This window comes from Chinchilla lanigera, unplaced genomic scaffold (assembly GCF_000276665.1).
Source record: "Chinchilla lanigera isolate Chin_1 unplaced genomic scaffold, ChiLan1.0 scaffold00009, whole genome shotgun sequence".
NCBI lineage: Eukaryota > Metazoa > Chordata > Mammalia > Rodentia > Chinchillidae > Chinchilla > Chinchilla lanigera.
In genome coordinates, this window is record NW_004955410.1 from 3,839,667 (window position 1) to 3,859,095 (window position 19,429).

Here is a 19,429-nt window from a genome sequence, read left to right on the forward strand (position 1 = left end):
GAAGAACACTGTTAAGCAGGTCACACTGAACCAGGGCAGGAGAGGAAGAAGTTGAGCAGGAATGGAAGGAAATTAGTCCAGACAAAGATGACCTCATACGCAGTGACACAGGAGGCAGAGGAAACGCTGCATCCTCCAGGAAGGACGAAAGTCCCCCGTGGTGGCTTGGGCTTGCCCTGTGCGGAGGAGGCCGTAGCACAAGTGAAAGGAGGGGTGGACGCTACTTGTGAAAGACGCCCTTGAGGAGAACAGCGGCAGCCTCAGCATTAGGTAAGGCGTTGCCTCGTGCACCGCGTGGATAGCATGGAGGCGATGGAGGTATGCATGCGCAGCCACTGAAATTGCAGGTGAGCAACGACTCAAGGTTATTCCAAAACCCGGGGCAGTGTGGCTATGGGGCAAGAGAGGAGGATGTGCGCTTCGGAGCTGGGAAGGACAGGACTGGATTGTTTAGGAGCCTCTGTTGTTTACCGGATCCAAAATCTTGACGTCGTTTAAAACTAGTGTGAGTATCAGTTTTGACCAAGTGTTGAATTATTTATATATTTAAAAGGTATGTTGCAATGGTTAGAGCTTCTTCAACTTGACAAGTTGAAAGTTTTAAGGCACATTTAGTGTGAATCAAAATGTACAAAACTGCAATGCATCAGGATGGAGAAGAACTTCTGTCTGTATTAGTGAAGCATTTGCTGAGCAGTGCTGTGGCTGGGACTTACAAATTTAGTGTGTGGACAGCTGAAAGGAGGGGCTGAAACCTGAGCACGTCACGCTTTACGTCATACGCAGCCTGCGCGCTGGTAGCGTTTGTGCTGCCTTCAGTGCTGTATAGATACTCACGTTTGCGTATATAATACAATATCAGTACCTCGGGGTCCATATGCAGACGTGCACCTGTGTGACTGGGACGTCGGAACTTTACTCATGTTGTCTTGGGAGTGGTGTTAGACTGTCTTGCATGCCCATGTACGGTGACCTGACCTTTACTTCCTGAGCTGCTCGTCCTCGTCCCTCTGTACCCACTGTCCGCAGAGTTTAAACCGGGGCCACCACGCACATTGCAGCCGACTCGAGGCGCCTGCTCTTCCTCTCTGGAAGTCACCAGTCAGCTCTTTGTTCCAGAGGTGGTTGACACAGACCCTTCAGCCCCACACAGGGTGTGCTTCAGTGACAGTGCCATCCTGAGCTTGTGGCCTCCTCCTTCACAGGGTCTCATTCCTCAGCTCTGATCCTTCTCATCTGCTTTGTGAACTCGGCCGTCCAGACCTCATGAGGCCACTAAATTCCCCGTGCAGCTGGGCAGGCCCCGAGCACAGGCGAGAGACCTCCCAGATCTAATCTGGTCGGCATTTCTCAGCCAGAGTTTCTGCCGGCTGTAATAAGATCCTGTATGTGCAGAATTCTATGTGCAGGTGTGCATGTGTGCACACACATGTGTGTTTTATGTACTGTGCTCATTAAATCTTACATATTTCATTCCTTTTGTCAGAATCTTAGCAGTCGGTGCTGCACTTGCGGCAGCACTTACCAATGTAGTTTGATTTCAGGAGTTCTGAGAATGATGCATTGTAAAAATTACCTGCTCATGAAAATTGTAGATCAGATGTTGTCCTTGGAATGTATACGTGCATGTTACATCCATATGTGTGCACACATGTGCATTCGGTTCAACATTGTCTCAGCAGTGCAAATGGTTTTGGAAAGAATGAGAGATTCTTTTCTTGCTGATGTTCACACCAAACAAATCTAAGGTTGTTATTGGATGTGAACTCAGAGCCAGGCAAGGGGGCCAGAGGCTCCTGGAGGTTGTAATCCCGCATCCCAGCTTTGCCGCTGCTTTACTTGGTGCTTTAAGGTAAGTTTTAAAACCTTTTAAATGCTGACTACCAGGAGGTAGAGAAAATAAAAAGATAATGACGCAGGCAGACAAACCCTACTGGTCTGACACAGAGGGACAAGCACCTTGCTGAGGAGGGGGCACCCTCGAGCAGCCGTGTGAGGGAGACTGATTGCCCCCGCTGGGCAGGGGAGGCCCTGGGGGTCCACACACAGGGTGGGTCTTTCCCTAGGCAGCGATGCACATTCAAAGATGCTTCTCCAGTCAAACACCGTCACCACCAAGCGAACCTGTGCTGTGCACCAGAAACCTGTCCTGCAGGGGAGGCCTTGAACTTAGGTCTGGTGTGGGTATTTTTTCCGCTCTGCCTTCCAGCTTCCTCTCAGTGGTTTCAGAGGTTCTGAGTTTTTAAGTTCACCTATTTTATTTTTCTCTCATTAAGGTTTAAATGAAAGATCTTTAGCGCATTTTTAGCTCTTTTCATTTGTTTGAGACTTAGCAAGCTGGATACTTCCTAGAATATCACTGTAATATGTAGAAATAAGAGATCTGACCAGTTTACATTTTTATTTACCAACCACCCCAGTCTCTAATGAAAATGATCTTGTGAAACGGTATCAGTGCAGCTGCTGTATTATGTTCCTCAGCTAATTACTCTGAAGTGCTAGATTTAAATATATAAATTAAGGTGTGTTTTCAAATTTAAAATGAAAACATTTCAACTGTTCCTATTGAAAAGCATGTTATGATTTGCTAGATTTAAAATAGGATGGACAGAGGGAATGAGAGTCTTCAGAGTGATCAATTACATTTCAGTTATTGCATGTAAAACTGTGTTTTTCTTCAAAGAAAAGAAAAATAACAATACTAAAATAACAAGCTGATGCATAAAAAGCTGTTGTCTATGCAAGGCATTTAAGGAAGATTAATACCTGACATTTTTCATGCAGTTTAGGAAAGCACTATAATACAAGTGTTTCCACTAATTTAAATTTTGCACAAACATATTTGACTTTCATACCAATCTTCTAGGCTATGTAGGATCCTTAATATAGTTATGCTTATCTTTCCTTTTTTCTTTTTTGTATTTTGGTTATTTTGGGTTAGGTTTAGGGAGAGTGGTACCAGGGACCGAACCCAGGCCTCCACATGTAGCGACATCCCCGACCTTTTTTCATATTTTATTTTTAGACAGAGACTAAGTTGATAAGTTGCGTAGGATGGGCTTGAACATGCAGTCCTTCTGCCTCAGCCTCCCAGAGTGATGGATTTACTGGCATACACCACCACACTCAGCTGGTTGTGTTCATTTTATTTGATCAAAAGAATAGAAGCCCAAGAAGTGATGTTGTACCAGTGGTTGAGGTTCTTGACAACCAGCTTTACCAGCAGTGCATTTGGTTTGGACAGTACCTTGAACAGAAAAACTAAGAATGCTTTAAGAGTAAAACAGTTTTCTTTTCCTTGCCTGCTGTTCTCTGGAGTCTTCTTTTAAAATCCCTGCATCCCCCCAAAAATCTTAGACAATTGCCATGTCATGTAAGGGATGTGAAATCCTTCAATTAATAGACCTGATATTGGGTCCTAACGTCTTCTCTTTCCCTTGCAAGATTTGTGTTGTCTTTAATAATAATGTGGATTTTCTCTGAGCTCTTCCTGTGTGCGCACAAATTACAGATTTCATTAAAGCAGAGCAGCTGTGTTTTGGGCACCGGCCAAGTGCTCGGGCTGTGGGAAATGGAAGGCACAGGAGCAAGGCCAGAAGCTCCGTAATACAGGGTTTGGAGAGTTGACAAGGACAAGAGCCTTTTAATATCTCTACCAAATTAGCTGTAGGAAGAAGGCTTATCTGCTCATCAAGGCCCCCTTTTCCGCGGGAGCCCCCAGCTTGCCCAGCATAGTGGGAGGTGGATCCCCGAGACGTGATTAGAGAGATTAGACTTGTTCTTCCAGTCTCGCTTTGCTTTATTAATCTTTCATTCACACTAGGATTAGGGTAGGTTCCATTAGCCAAAGCCACCGAAAGGATTCACTCATTTTAATATCTGTGCACACTGTCTAGGCCTTCAAGTGGGTTCCTTCTGTCTGTGCTCTTAATTGGATCAGTGGGTTTCTTCTTATTACCATTTTTCTTTTTAGAGCTTAGGATTGATGAATAAAATTAGTGACATCTGGCACATCTCACATGTTCAATACAACACTTTTAATGACTACCTTATTTACTAGGGTAAGAAGTGAGCATTTCTATAACAATAAAGATGAAAGTGCAGTGTAGAAATAGACCTTACAGTTAGTATTGAATCTCAATAAAACCCCTAAAAACCCATAATATTCTGTGACTTCCAAAAGGAAGAGTTGTAGTGAGCATGACACTTAGTAGTACTGTAAACAACTCTGAAATCCTTACTTAGCTAAGAGAATATAGTGCCTTAGAGCTTCTGGGACTAAAGTGAAAGTATGTCTGACTCAAAGGGTGACAAAACATAGCCTGGAATAATGATGTCATATAATATTATGACACTGTTTAACGGTGGATCAGTTTTCATTTTGGAGAAGTTACATTGTGACTCTTTCTTGACACATCATGGGTAACTTTTTGTTGTTGTTCAGAGTGAATCAGTCTTCTCGTTACAGTTGTATTTGAGCCTGGTTTCCTAACGTGGACGCTGTGTGCATCTCAAGTTGGCTAAATCTTTGCTGTGGGGTCCACGCTGCGCATTTTCGGTGGTTTAGAGCATCCTGGCCTCCAGCGAGTGCGTTCCACCATCATCCGATTGGTTACTACTGTGCAGAGCATCGCTAGACGTCGGGAGCCTCACTGGGGGCGGACTGCACTCTCAGTAGCTAACCCTGCTGTCACAAGGCAGAATTCACAGGACAATTCATATTGTTTGTAGACAGTACAGCTTTTCAAACTTAAAATTCACTATAATCCGATCTGTATGTAAAATGGATCTGTAGAAATGAATAGCATATAAACAGTAAACATTTCAGAGCATGGCACACACTTGTTTGAGCACGGTCTCTATAGTTCTGTGTGATTTTTATGTAACTTTTCTAGGGTTGAGTTTTGTCATCTAAAAAGTCAGATTAATACCAGTATCAAACTAAAAGTGTTGTTAAGTGAGATAATGCCTAGAAAGTGGGTAACACTTACTGCAATTCCCTAAGTGTTTAGTAAGTGTTACTGATGATTTGTGGTTAGTGACAATAATTTATGTGCTAATTTTAATCTCAGTGAAGAGCTATAATGCTAGTGATATTATTAGTTAAATGGAAATAGTATATAAAGGCCATGGCCAGTTATCTTTTATTTTATTTTACATTTAGCATCATTGATCAAAATTAAGTGTGGTGTCTAGTCCCTCTCATAAGCATAATGTATATATATGTAGCTCCAAGGAAGAACTTACCTAGTTTGTTATATATGTGAGGTGAACTGTAATTTTTTTCTCTCTTTTCTAGCCATATCTGTTTCATTAGAAAGCTGTAGTTAGGGGTACAAGGTTTGTTACACAAAATCAGAAAATTCTGGAGAACTAATGCACAGCGTGGTGAGCAGACTTAGCAATATTGTATGTCTGTAATTTTCTAAGAGGACAGATTCCACGCAATGGTAACTATGTAGAATAAGGAATAGGTTAAATTGCTTGAGGGTGGTCATTGTTTCACAATTTATCTACATGTCAGCACGTCCAGTCTTACATTTTAAAACACATACTTTTTAAATGTCGGTCATTTCTCTCTCAGGAAAGCTGTCCAAAGTAGAAAGCAGAGGCTGACCTTACGCAAAGTAGGGAAGGTTTCCAGTAGCTATACGCAGCCTCCCATGAGCAGTGAATAAATCAATACAGTGTGATGACGCTTAATACAACTTAACTCAAAGAAAACAGGCAGCAATAATGCATCATTTTGTTGCTTGAAGTTTTCAGCAGAAAATTAAATTCACAGCTCATCAGCGATTCTGTATCATGTGTCATACACAGTACACAGGTAGAAGAGTCATGGGTTTTTTGAAGAATTAACAGCAAATGTAAGATGCTTCTTTTGTGCTGTTACAAATTAGATTTTCTTTTTCTTTCCCTTGAGAAGCCAGACAACAATGGGAGGCTCCTGAAGAGCGATCCCTGAGCGCCAAGCCTGTGTCTTCGGAAACTCAGCATGTGAAGAATAGAGGTGGATGCTTGGCATTTTGAGTCCATTAACAGTGAAATCTGTTACGCCAGTCAGAATAGGGGCCCCAGAGTCAAGGATTTCTTTCCACGTATTCTCTGCTTTCAGTAGGCTTGGCCTTGAACAGCTATAAAGGACTTAATTTTTGCAAAATACAATTCTCTAGCAGATAAAGATTTCCACTTTGTAAAAGGTGATAGAAAATGGGAGTGAATTTTACTTTCAATGTAGCTGGAACATCCTTAGCTGCGTTGGTTAGCAACCGAAGGCTAAAGGGGCTTTGATCAGTTAGTCTTTGCAACAATACACTCAAATATTTCCCATCTCATTTCAAGCAAGAAATCACAAATTTGTGTGAGTGGAAGACATTACTGTGTTTTTTTTTTTTTTTTGGTATGGGGGAAAAGGAGACAGTTGTAAATATAATATAGTATCATACCCAGCATATGACTGATAATGTAAGACACAACATACTTGCAGAAAAGTAAAAGTACAACCCACATGGATAAAATATCTGTCAAAGTAGTGGTGGTTTTATTTGTGGTCAAGAATTATCTGAAATTTTAAAAAATAGTTTATTATGAAATTATTATGTTAAAAACTATTTGACAGGGCTTTGAATTTTGATTTCTTGCCCTGGGTATTCAACTGAAGGTTCTGACTTGCAGAATAATAATTGCATTTTGAAGTGTTTATAATATATGGTGGTAAATGAGAGCTTTTTAATCTGTGGAACATTAATGCATCAGAATTCTATACATATTTTTCTCATGTAGAGTCTTTAGGTGACTGAATAATAGTTTCATAATCTCAAGTAGTATTTCCTTTAAAAGAAGTAATTGCCTGGAGGATTAGATTTTGTGAATTTTTTCCATCATGGGAGAAATATTTTTTATACCCTTTATTTTAAGAATTATGATTTTGGAAAATAGTACACATTAAAAATACTTGCTGACAGGAGAGAAATATCATAGCCCCCTATACTCCTCATAATATTAAACAAAGGCTGTCCTCATAACAGCTATTAACTTTTCTAGTACACTTGGATTTTTTCTCATTTCTAACCAGAATAGTGACTTTAAAAAAAAAAACTTTCTAAGTAAACTCTATTTACAAATTTAGAGAGTCTGATATTTTGTGGGTTTTTAAATATGGCCAAGTGGCCAGTTTAGTTTTCACATCCAGGAAAGGACAGCCTTGCTTTCGTGTGGCTGGGGTTGTGCTTCGTCTGCCTCATCCTCAGAGGCTTGCCCAGTCGTCTGAGTGTTATCTACCCTGACTACATCCATAGCATCGAGATGGAGACATGTTGGGCACGTTAGTAAAGCTGGACAAGCTATTTAATTGTATGTGATTTAAGAAAAGTCTGTTCACTCACATTACTAAAATAATATATACATATCTATCTGTACACACACACACATATTAGTCAAAGATAATTCATAATCTGGCTCAGAAAAATATAGCTAAATAATAAGGGATCTAAAGTAGCGTTCCTATTGCTTTCTTATTTGGTTTTATGCTTTATACATTTTTTCTTAACATTTTGTGCTGCTTTAAGAAAAAATTCAATCATAGTAATTTACCCTACTTTCTTGATTTTTGTTTCTTTAAGGAATTTAAATGCTGTAATTAAATGAATGACTCTTGTAAGAGTGCAAAAAAGAGAAGAGAATGACTCTTGCTCTTAAACTTCTCTGAGCAGGGCCTGCAGCCCCACGCTCGCCTTGTAGTTGAAGTCCCTTGGAGTGGAACACTTGGGTTAAGGGCCGTTTGCATTTCAGTAGTGCACATGGACAGTCCTCCGAAGAGGTTGTGCTGGTTCTGAAGTCCCATGGCAGATCCTCTGTACGAAGACTGTGACTAACGGAAGACTGCTTACACCAACAAGGGAAGGCTCTGTATTCTGCCACCCTGCTACACACTGAGTATCACCAAGTTCGTAAACCTTAATGATGTGCTCATCACACAATACAATTTCCTTCATTTTGTGTAACCTTTCAAATCAGTTCAGGAGCCGAGGCTTTATATTCATTCTGTACTGTACCCACTCATAGACGAACACATTTCAGGGAAGATATTTTGAAATCTGCCTTAGTTTGTCCAAAAAAAATTCTCAAGGGTATGGAATGGAGATTTTTTATCTGAAAAAGTGTTTTTAAATGTATGAACTGCAGGTTTTATAATATATTTTCCTGACAGTAGGAGTGATTCAGAGCTGGTTTTTTTTTTTTACCAAGTACACAATAGCAGGATTCACAATCAGTGTATCAGTGCCTGGTACTAATTGTTCAGCTATCAAATAAAATTAAGAAAAAACATTAGCATCTCTGGAAACAAATAAAAATTTATTAAAAGTAATTAGCTGTCTGCTGTTGCTTTGTGTGAATGAGAGTCAAGGAAATTCAAGAGATAGAATAGATTGGGGATTAATGAAGTCTAACTAGAGCACAAATAAACATCATTGTTTGTTCAGTAGGTTATTGCTATAAAAGTCATGAATGTTAAAAGAAAAATAATGTCCATCTTTTTCTATGATGTTTTGCATATTAGTATAAATATTCATGAATGATGAGTATCAGTGCAGGTTACCTGTGTGAATATAAATTTTCATATAACTGGCTCCTTAGTGTTCATTGGATCGTGCTCTTGAATATGGATTTTCCAGTATCTCCGTGGCACCGTGGATATGGCCCAGCTCATGAATATTCACACACACACAGCTGATCTTTCTGAAAGTAATCACGTCTGTGAAGATGACAATCTCGTTAACTTTCGGTAATGAGAACCACATCAGGATACTTGCCCAGCACCAGTGTTCCAGTCCGCTTGTTTGTGTGGCTTGCTTTCTTGGTAAATGATTCAAACTGTTAACTATGAATACTTGTGCTTTTCATCTTTCTTCACAAGCTCTCTCTATCCTTTTGAATATAGAAAAGATGGTGTGAGATTTCAGCATGGCTGAAATGGTGATGGTGATCACAGTAACGAACAGGAGAAAGCAGAGCTGTCTCCAGTCCTTCTCCCAAGTACACATACACTGTTTAGGTTTCATCTGAATTTCCCAAATTCGGAGCAGCCCAACCTGCTCACCTACTAGTTCCGTGGTTCCTGTTTTTACACATAAAAACAAAGAACATAGGAAGTTATATGTTCCATCTTTTTGAGTACAGGGAAAATTGTATTCTGTGTCTGTTACACTTTTAGTGTGTTGGACTTCATAGGCTATGATGATGGTGCCCCATTATTATAAATTATATACCGCAGATTTGAGCTGAAGTTGCACCCCACGGTATAATGGCTTCTCTTTCATTGTAATGAACAGCATGTGTAAAGTCCAACGAGTGTTGACAAATAGGGATCAAAATCAATCTCCTCGCCATTATTATCATCATGTGTTATTAACGGAATAATCAGGGAAGCAAAACAGAAGTCAAAACTGTTGTTCTGAAAGTTATGGATAAAGTGTCACTTAGTTTGGTTTTCTAACACTGATATTATCAAGCCTCTCAAGGATGTTTTCCTCTATCAAACTATATACATTTTTTGTTACTGTATAAGGACTGTTAATAAGCTATGCTCAATGAGAAACTTTTTTTTCTGGTACTGGGAATCAAACTCATGACCTCGCACTTGCCAGGCAGGCGCTGTGTCACTGAGCTAAATCCCCAGCCCCGAGAAACATTTTTTAAAATCCTGGGAATAGATCAATTTATGTTAGTTTCAGTTCCCCAGAACAACTGTAATCATTAGTTCTGCAAATAGGTACTAATATTTTTTTAAATGATTGGGTCTTTTAACAAGTCTAAACTGCTTCTAAGATCAAGGAGGGAGAGCGCCCAGTGCGGCTTTGGTTTTATGTCTTAGCATAGCTCTTGATGGTTCTGAGATGCGAGTGATTCTGCCCTTGGGACCGTCTGCAACGTCTTGCAGGGATCTTGCCGTCACAGCTGTGGGATGGCCCTACGGTCTGGTGGGTGAGGATGATCTTTCCCGCTGTTTTGGACAGTTCCTTGCAAAGCTGCATGCAGACCAGAATGTCAATAGCATCACCATCATGGAAAGCTTTGTTTGAAAAAGTAATTCTACATCTCAGGCTTTTTGATAACCATTGAGTTTACAGTGCTTTTTTAGGTAGAACATGGAGAGTATGATCGTATTATTATGTAAATAAAGTGAAAAGATACTCAATTTTCAATTATAAGTTTGAATGAATGGATTTTTTTCTTTTTTTATTAGCAACAATAGTGTTGAATGAACTCAACTGGACAAGTGCCTTAGATGAAGTTTTCAAAAAAAACCGAGAAGAGGACCCTACCTTGCTGTGGCAGGTGTTTGGCAGTGCTACCGGCCTGGCCCGCTATTACCCAGGTAAGTTGAGAGGTTCGATGACTATCAGATGCAGTTGTGAGTTCCAGCTGCAGTGTTTCCTGTGAACGCTCTCCTGCACTGTAGGATGACCATAGCACGCTACTTCTGTAATGAAAAGAAAACCCACTTATATGACTCCAAAATGAACAGAGTACCCATAACCAGACTCCTAAGATGCTACTGGAGGGGTTGTACCCACAGCCCCACCAGGCAAGAACTGCAGAGAGACCGAGTGAGAACCTGGGACCAGAGCTCAGGCGAGTCCTGAAATATTTCTGAGGTGACAGCACAAATGTTCAGCATAGACCAAGGCATGAGTCACAGTAGAGAAAGTAGAGAAGTTTTTAGAAACTAGCACAATTACTTCTCCACAGTTCTAGCCCGTACTTGTAATTTATAACAGAAGTGTTAACACTTAGTCTTAATCAGTAAATGTGGATTTATTAGAATGAGTATAACAAGAAATAAGATGAAATCCTTAGAAAAACTGAGCTTTTTGTGTTTTGGGTTTTTTTTGTTTGTTTGTTTTGTTTTTTTTTTGTTTTTCTCCGGTACCGGGAACCGAACTCACGGCCTTGCGCTTGCCAGACACGTGCTTTTGCCGCTGAGCTAAATCCCCAGCCCCCTTTTTGTGTGAAGAAGGGTGAATTCTGGGCAGCTCACTGATGATAAGTTTTCGGTGAAGATGAATATATTTAGAAATTAAAACAGCATCTTTTAATCCTCTTTTATAAAGAGAATAAAGAGAAATCGTGATTTCTATAGCAAAAGTGAAAGTTAATCACAAGGTCATCGTGAGAACCCATTAAAATACTTCCAGTGAAATGTTTGTTGGTATTTTTAACTCTTTCATCTGCTGAACGAGTTGCCAGGTACAAAATGCATTGTTTTGCTCAAAGGCTTGACCTGTCTTTTTGGAAATGTTCTAGGAAATTTGGTTTTTGGTGGACACAGTATAAATTTATATAGGGAAATTATTTTTTGAGATTGGGATTACCTAAACATGCTTAGTAAATTGAATTATTTATAGTAAAAAGGACTGAAATAAGAAGTAGATTGTATTAAGCTTTGTATTGTAAGAAAACTTTGTATTGTAACGGTAATAGACAACAGTATCTAGGTGTCTTGAGACTGACTAGTACACACATTAGGTAGAGACTTTATTGGTCTTTGTGATCACAAACACCTAAACACAGATACAATGGTAATTATTTTTAATAGAAATCCAGTACCCTAGGAAAGGCTAGGTTTGTACTAAATACTGTATTAAATGATTTATTATAAGATACTGTCATTTGATGTAGGAAAAATTATCACATAGGTAATGATCTTAATAGTAGAATTTTCCTCTTATAGAAATACTTTTCACTATACTTCAACACTTATAAGACTTCTGTTACTTTATTAACGTTGCATATTACATATAAAGAAATTTTTAAATTAAATTTATAAGATATAAAAAAGAAAAGCAACACTATTCATGCATCATATAATAAACCTATTATATTAAGCCTCAAAATTCTAACATTTCTGAATACAATTAAAAACCATAGAATTTAAACTCCTCGTGTTTCTACCCAATAAAATGCAAATGAAATACATTTATCAATAACTAGGAGCAGTAGGTTACTTTCGAATCCTTAAGAAATTACCTCATTATAAAATTCCACATGTGAACCATTGATGGAAGGAGGAAAAGTGTCAGGGAAAATCAGTCTAATGATGAGAAATGAAGAGCCCTGCACCAGAAAGAAGTAGCTGACATGAAGGAAGGAGAGGAAGAAGGGCTGCAGGACAGAAAGAGCGGGGAAAGCAAGGAGGTGCAGGGACCAAGAGCCCACTGCAGACACGGCCAAAGGGAAGGAGGGCTGCATCCTGGGTGCATCCCAAAGAGGGTATTTGTACAAGTAACACTTACTCCTAAACCATCTTCTATAATCTGCGTATTTTAAACGCTAAGCACGGGAGGATGGCTGTAAGTAATTTAACCCTAGTCAGGGTATTGACATTTGTTCCTTCACCTTGGGAAGATTTTCAGATCCACACAGTCCTGTCAGAGCCTGAGCTGTAGAAATAAGCCTGGGCCCAAGCGCCTGACCTGCATTTAGCCTGGGGGCAGCAGGTGTGTTGGGGGACCACACCGTAGGGCCATCAGCCCCAGTGCACTTACCTGCTATGTATTGGGGCTTCTTCCAAAGACCCCCCCAACTGCCGTGGGGCATTCATGCGGTGTCAGTGATTCCTTTGCTGAGCTGGTCTTCATGACAGTAGTGACGGAGTAGAATCAAGTCTCCAGCAAAAGCATGACAGCAGTATTAGAAGTGGGAGAATGTGTTTCTGTTTATACTGAGACATACTTGCAACACATTGAACACTTTCAGACTTAAAGACTTGAAAATGGAACACTTTTTATTCTCAATGCATCACATTTCCCCTCTGATTTTACCATTTTGATGCAAGCCAATATAGAGTGGCTCGTCCCTGCTTCCTGCCTGTCAAACCGAAAGTTGAAGGTGGTCTTTCCGTGTATTTATCATCTTAACCAGTAGAAACAGTGCACGCGCCACCACTTAACTGGGTTTTCACATGTGCGGTTTGGCTTCCAGCGGACACCTCCCTAGCAGCACTGAGAACTTGGGTAGACGTGCTGATTTGCCAGGGCGTCTTATCAAGTCTGGAAAACACAGAACAATGATAACTCCTCAGCGTGGCACCTGTGGGTTTTTGTGCTGAATGAGATAATACGGTGGGAAATGCTCTAAAAATAAAAAAACTGTAGGCAGGTCCGCAACAGTGCATCAGCTGGAGTAACTACGTCCAGCTTTGTCGTCATGAGAGACACTAAAGCACGCAGTCGAGGTCGTAGTCTGTTGGCTGGGAGGCTGTCGCGGAGATGCGGTAGGCTTTCACTGTGCCTGAGCCATGGTCCCGGGCAGTGACAGGCCCGTGAGACCTGTCGGCTTTGGGCACTTCAGGACTGCCAGAAAAAATAAAGGATGTCCATTCAGATTGAAGTCTCAGGTAAACGGTGAAGGTCCAATCAGCATAAGTAAGCCTCATGCAGTGGTTGGGACATACTTCTTCTAAAACACTGCTTTGTGTTTAAATTTGAACTTAACTGGTTATTCTATACTTCTTTTGTTTGCAGTACCACGGATTAAACTCAGGGCCTTGCCATTCAGCTATTTATCAGCCCCTTTTCAAAATTTGCTTTTTATTTTGATACGTGGTTTTGCTACATTATCCAGGGCTGGGATCAAACTTTCCATCCTCCTACCTCAGCCTCCCAGAGTACTGGGATTACAGGTGTAAACCACCACGCCTGGCTCGTCCTGTATCTCCTTCTGCTACATCGGTTAGTACTCTCTCTCTGGCTCTCAGTGTCTGTATTTGTAACATGGGAAAGTCATCTTCCCAGTTGTGCCACAGAATTGTGGGAATCAAATAAAATCCATTCTAACACACCCCCAAATGTAGAATTCTATTCTTTTCTCTAGTTGTGCAAGCTACTGATTTTTATTTTATTTTCTCAAGAAATGTCTTGCTACAGAATCATTAAAAATAAAATGTTTGCAAAAACTGAAATCTTCTGATTCGCCACAGAATCTAAAACATGTCCTTGCTCGTTGTTAAAGACAGAACTTGGGCCCAGCCCCAGACTGGGAGGGAGCAGAGAGCCAGTCCCACCTCCCACGTCCGATGGGGTGGTGGCCTTCGGGAATTCGCACCCCCGGTGCTGAGGAATGAGGAGGTAGAATTGTTAGGAGAGCAAGAAGCACTGAATATATTTCTTATCGTATTGCCCAGCAGCAGGAGACAGCTAGGGAGGGTTACCCTCCTTAATGACTGTCATTTGCCCAGTTTTTAAATATGTGGAAACATGGCTTCTACCGTGGCAGTCTCTAGAGGTGAAGACATTTCCAGAGATGACCATAAGACGTCGCGCATTTGGAGCTTAGCGAGAGCTTGAATCCCTGCCTCTGTTCTTGGACTCCGTCTGCCCGCTTTTGAATCTGGCTGATGTATCTAAGAATGGAGCTGTGAAAATCATTGCTGTGTACCCTTCCTCTTCTCCCTTCTCCCTTTCGTCTCTCTCTTTCTCCAACCACTCCCTTCTTCCCCTTTCTCCTCTCCAGTTTGGAAGAAAGGCATGTTGTATTTTATCATAAAAGCAGCATTAAACTTGGAGAAGTTCTTGGTTCTTGTAACAACTGTTTTCAGCACCATTCTAGTTTTTGTTCAGATCATGCCCTGCCTCTGCCTCTGTTTCTTTGCCGTAACTTGGTGAGATGATTTCCAAGGCAGGCGTGAGCACCCACCGTGCCCTGGGGTCCAGGACTGTAGCATTTGCCCTGTCCACAGTCTTGCTTCACAGGGTCACTAGGGTGACTTGCCTAGTGTACACACGGCAGGCCATGGACAGCTCCTGGCATCAGAACCAGTGTACGAGCTCACTCATAGGAAGACCCAGTACAGTAGCGAGGACTAGGGGAGGTGACAGGGAGAGATGGGTGGACAACAGGAGGAAGCCACGCTGCTGTTCACCCGCACAGTCGGGTGAATAACTAACAGTACGTGGTGTGTGTTTAGGTAAGTAGAAGACAGTATTCTAAGTGTTCTCACTGCAGAGAAGTGGGAAGGTGCGAGAGGCGGTGGGTGCTGATAACATTATTTCATCCTTGCTGAATGTGTACAGCAACCAGAATTTCACGCCGTTACCCACGGATATGTCTAATTAGGACGGGTCTAGTAAAAACAAAATGAAACTTTAAGGAAGCCAGAAACCACGTCTAATGACATCGTCAAGATGTGCTTATTAGTAAATCGGTTTCTTTATAAATTCTGCAGTACTCTGAATTGATTTATATTAATTAGCTTTGAAGCTATTAAAACTGCTTCCCATAAGTAACAATGCTGTGAATTCTGATACACTGTAAAAGAAAACTATAGGTACTGACTCATTTCCCTCAGTATCTCCTGAAATTAAAACAAGTAATCTCCAGTAATTGGGACTGTAATTAAGAATCATTGGCTCATTAAAATCCCAATGGAGGCAGCACTTCCTATTTTTAGATAATTAGTTGCATTTATAAAGGAAAAAAGCAAAGAATTGCAAAAATTTAATCCATCCCTGCATACCATTTACTGTCTTGTTAATCATTTTTTCTTTCTCTACTCTGTATCACTGGTTCATTTTAAATGATGAGATTCTGAAAAAGAGAGCTAATGTACCTGTGGGAGCCTTTGTTTGTTGCTGTAGAGGCTGCTATTTTACTGGGATAAAATGCAGTGTGAACCTGGATGGAGTGACATTTACTTGTTTCCTCATGGGGGCCAATTGTCCTTAAACTGTGTAATTGTTTTTGCAAGAACAGTCTTAGAATACTTCTCATATCATGCAGCAAATGACAAGGGTCACCCAAAGAAGCCTTGTTACATTAGCCATTACGGAGATATTGAATACATTTCTAGCCAGTTTTAAGACAGTGAGATAACTGTGTATCAATATCCATGTTATTTCTAAAAGTAGTGCTTCCAGGGATTGCTTGTTTCATACATTGCATGGTTTTGTCCTTGGGGATTTGTGAATGGACACATGGCTGAAGTCTAAAGGTATTTTACACATGTCAATCACTGTATAAGCAAACTTTTTTTTGTTTTTCCGGTACTGGGAATTGAACTCACGATCTTGGGCTTGCCAGGCAGGCGCTGTGCCACTGAGCTAAATCCCCAGCCCAACTGTCTTCTATTTTCTTTTCTTTCTTTCTTTCTTTTTTTTTTTGTTTTTTTTGGTACTGGGAATCAAACTCAGGACCTTGTACTTGCCAGGCAGGCACTTGTGCCACTGAGCTATATCCCTGGCCCTTAAGCAAACTTTAAATTGAAGTGATAATTACTTTTTCCATTGGCAATAATGGTTAAACCCCAGTGTATCTGCTATGTGAGGATACTTCTAACAAAAAACACTTGATCAAAAAAACTTGACTGACCTAACAAACGAAGTAGACTGTCACGTTTATCTTGAGTGGATATGTGAATGTTGGAGCCATTGACTGAAACTGTATATCAAACATATTTTTATTTGTTGAGTAAAAGAGTGAATTTAATTTAGAACAGTAAGGCTGGAAGTGTTAACAGGTGAGTGTAAACATCGCTGTTTACCCCTGAGTGGTGACTTCTGTTCCAGATGGTGACTTGCTTGGCGGTGTACTTTTTGTCACCTGTGTTGTGTAGGGGAGACGCATGCTGGACCTACGTAAAATCATGTCATACTATCTTGAAGCTTGTAAATCATCTGAGTAACAGAGGTGACTCTGTAGCCCCATTTCTTTTTACCTTTTGGATAACATCGCCTCCTGATTCTGTCTTAATTTTCACAGATGAGGGTTGTATTATTTACTCAATTTACAATCATTTGTGGGTCCAGTCATGGTTAAATTGACTAAATGATTTATTTTAATTATTCACAGGTAAGAGCAGTTAAAGCAGATGCTAATGTGAAGATTGGAAGGTGCTTGTAATTAGACTGAGAATAAGAACCCCATAAAATATGTGAATAAGTATTGCTAAAAACCTCATTGGTTTCAAATAATAAATTACTTCATTCTGTTTCCTTTTACTTTCTATTTTGTGAAGTTTATACACCTTGTGCCATGCGATGTTATAAATGCGTAGAATCATCTTCACTATGCAGTTAATTTTGCGTTTAGTATATTTAATTGAAGATAGTTAAGATGTTTGTCTAAAATTTATGTTACTCACTTTCCCTAGCATACCATATGTAAACATTTTAAAAGAATATAGCACTTTTAGGTGCTAAAATATAAGCTTTACTGGCTTATGAAGGCAGAGAATTTATTCTTACAAAATCATAATTTGTTTGCAAGTTTAGAAATATGTTATTTTTTTCATCTAATTGAATTTATTTGCGTATAAAAATAGGGACCTGTTTCTTTGTCACAGTCTAGCTTTCCTGAGGCAGAACATAACTCACGTCATTTTCCAGTGAACCTTCCGAGCACATCAGAACACTTACGTGCTCATGCGTACTCCTGGGTCGCCGAATGATCACAGACCGGCCCTTGCAGTGACACATCTGTGAGACCGTTTACCTCATTGACTATCACGCCTCGCCACACGCCTGGTCCTTGTTAACTGTTACTTTGCTAATACAAAACATATGCACCCATATGACATAAAAATGCTTCATGTGCTTTATCTGGCACCTGTAGAATTGCCACCAAACCATATAATAGGGCTTTCATTTAAAAAATGTGATGCTTTATGCTTAGCCATAACCTTGAGTATTTCTGTATTAGTTTTTGTTTCTTGTGTATAGGTAATAGCAGCAATATCAAAGTCACTTTCCAGCCAGTGTAATGATATCATCTGAATACTGAGTCTCCATGCTCGGGAAAAAATATTTTAGATGATTTTATTAGTTCAATACAGCAATGCAGGGTCTGAACTAAGGAAGGAAGAGTGATAAGAGCAAGGTGGAACTCCTTCTTCAGAAGGAAATGAGGAATCTTGCAAATTAGAAAGAGAATTTTTCTCTAGAGCTCACATGTGAGTAAGACAACAAAACTTAGAAACATATTAAAATGTAATCCAAACAGAGATGATTGGGATTTTAAAAAGTGATGTGGAGTAGTTTTCTTACTTACTCAATGCTGGGACAAAATATCTAGCACCAAACCAAAAGAAAGAGCAGCTTATGTTGGCTCACAGGGTGTAGAGGTTCAGTCCATAGTCAGCTGGCTCCCAAGTGTGCAGCACAGCACAGGGGCCTGCCAGAGGAGAAACGGTCCATAGCATGGAGGTGGGAGACAGAGAGATCCAGGGAGGAGGAGGGAGGTAGACCTTCCAGCCCCCGCCCCTCATAGCCCACTTCCTCCAGCCAGGCATCACGCCCAGCGTCACACTTAGCCGCGAGCTTTCATCGGTGCACTAGCCCCGTGATGAGTATCACACAATCACAGTCCAGCCACCTCCCAAAAGCTCCATCATGAGGCTTTGGGGGACTTCTAAATGCAAACCATCATAACCATTTAGGTTATGAGTTGTCTGCTAAAATTACATAAGCTGACTTTGTCCACTTCATGTTATCTTGCTCCCTTCATGTGCCATTCAGACCAAAGAGTCTGCTCCAATTGCTAAAATGTTTACATATGGTAGCTCAGCCTTTGCACTATATAGCCCTATGTGTTGGTCAGGTTGCCCTGGGCTGGACAGAATGCCTGACATTCAGAATTCAGAATGCCTGACCGCTTAAAGGGGGAGAAAAAACATGGGCCATGTTTTCAGGGTACTCGGTCAGTGGGTGGCAGCCTCCAAGCCCCAAACAGCATGGCAGAGAGCTGTGCTGGAGCAGAATGCATAGCTCACACAGCTGGGAAAAGGAGCTGGGTGACTGCCAGAGATGACAGGGAGCACTGGATCTAGTGCCTGGGGCCTCCAGGAGCCCCCAGAAGCCCCCAGGCGCCCCCACACTCAGATGTGTGCCCTTAGTCTCTTACAGGGCTCCCAAGACAGTGAGGTTCACAGCCCAGCATCACCCCCTCCACACCCTCCTTGGTCTGCATGCTGTTATTTAACTCCCTTTTTAGTGTCTGCACATCTACTTTTCCTTACCTCTGTGTTCTGTGTTCCTACAGCTCCCTCTGCTCGCGTGTACCTAATCACACCATTCAAAATAAAATACAAAGGCTCCCTAAGAGCAGGCTTCCTTTACTTCCGTCATCAGAGAACTAAGTTTTGATCTGGATAACAAGGGCTATGAAATCGTATCTTCCTTCAGGGAACTGTCTGCCATATCCCTTTTCAGACCTCACAATAAGTGCAACTGGGGATAGTTTGTTACCTACTCATTCACTCTGTAGCACCTAACGGTGCGGTGCACTTGGAGGCTAGGAAGTATTTGTGGAATTAAGCTGGATAAATTTTAAGTAACGATCATAAGCAGTAGAGCTGAGGAAAGTGTTGGGTAAGTTTCAGAGGATTCAATTGCCACCTAACGGAAAGGAGAAAGATGCAGGTGGAACAGTGTTA

The 19,429-nt window shown here is 40.8% G+C and overlaps 1 protein-coding gene across 4 annotated transcripts in view; it reads left to right on the forward strand.

Annotated features, from left to right (window-relative positions):
- Positions 1 to 19,429, forward strand: part of Cacna2d1 (calcium channel, voltage-dependent, alpha 2/delta subunit 1) — a 419,185-nt gene that overhangs the window by 295,269 nt on the left and 104,487 nt on the right. For all 4 annotated transcript variants that reach the window (XM_013510508.1, XM_013510509.1, XM_005377191.2 and 1 more), the window contains exon 7: positions 10,247 to 10,378. In XM_013510508.1, the coding sequence (XP_013365962.1) occupies positions 10,247 to 10,378 (132 nt within the window). The remainder of the gene's footprint in view (positions 1 to 10,246; positions 10,379 to 19,429) is intronic.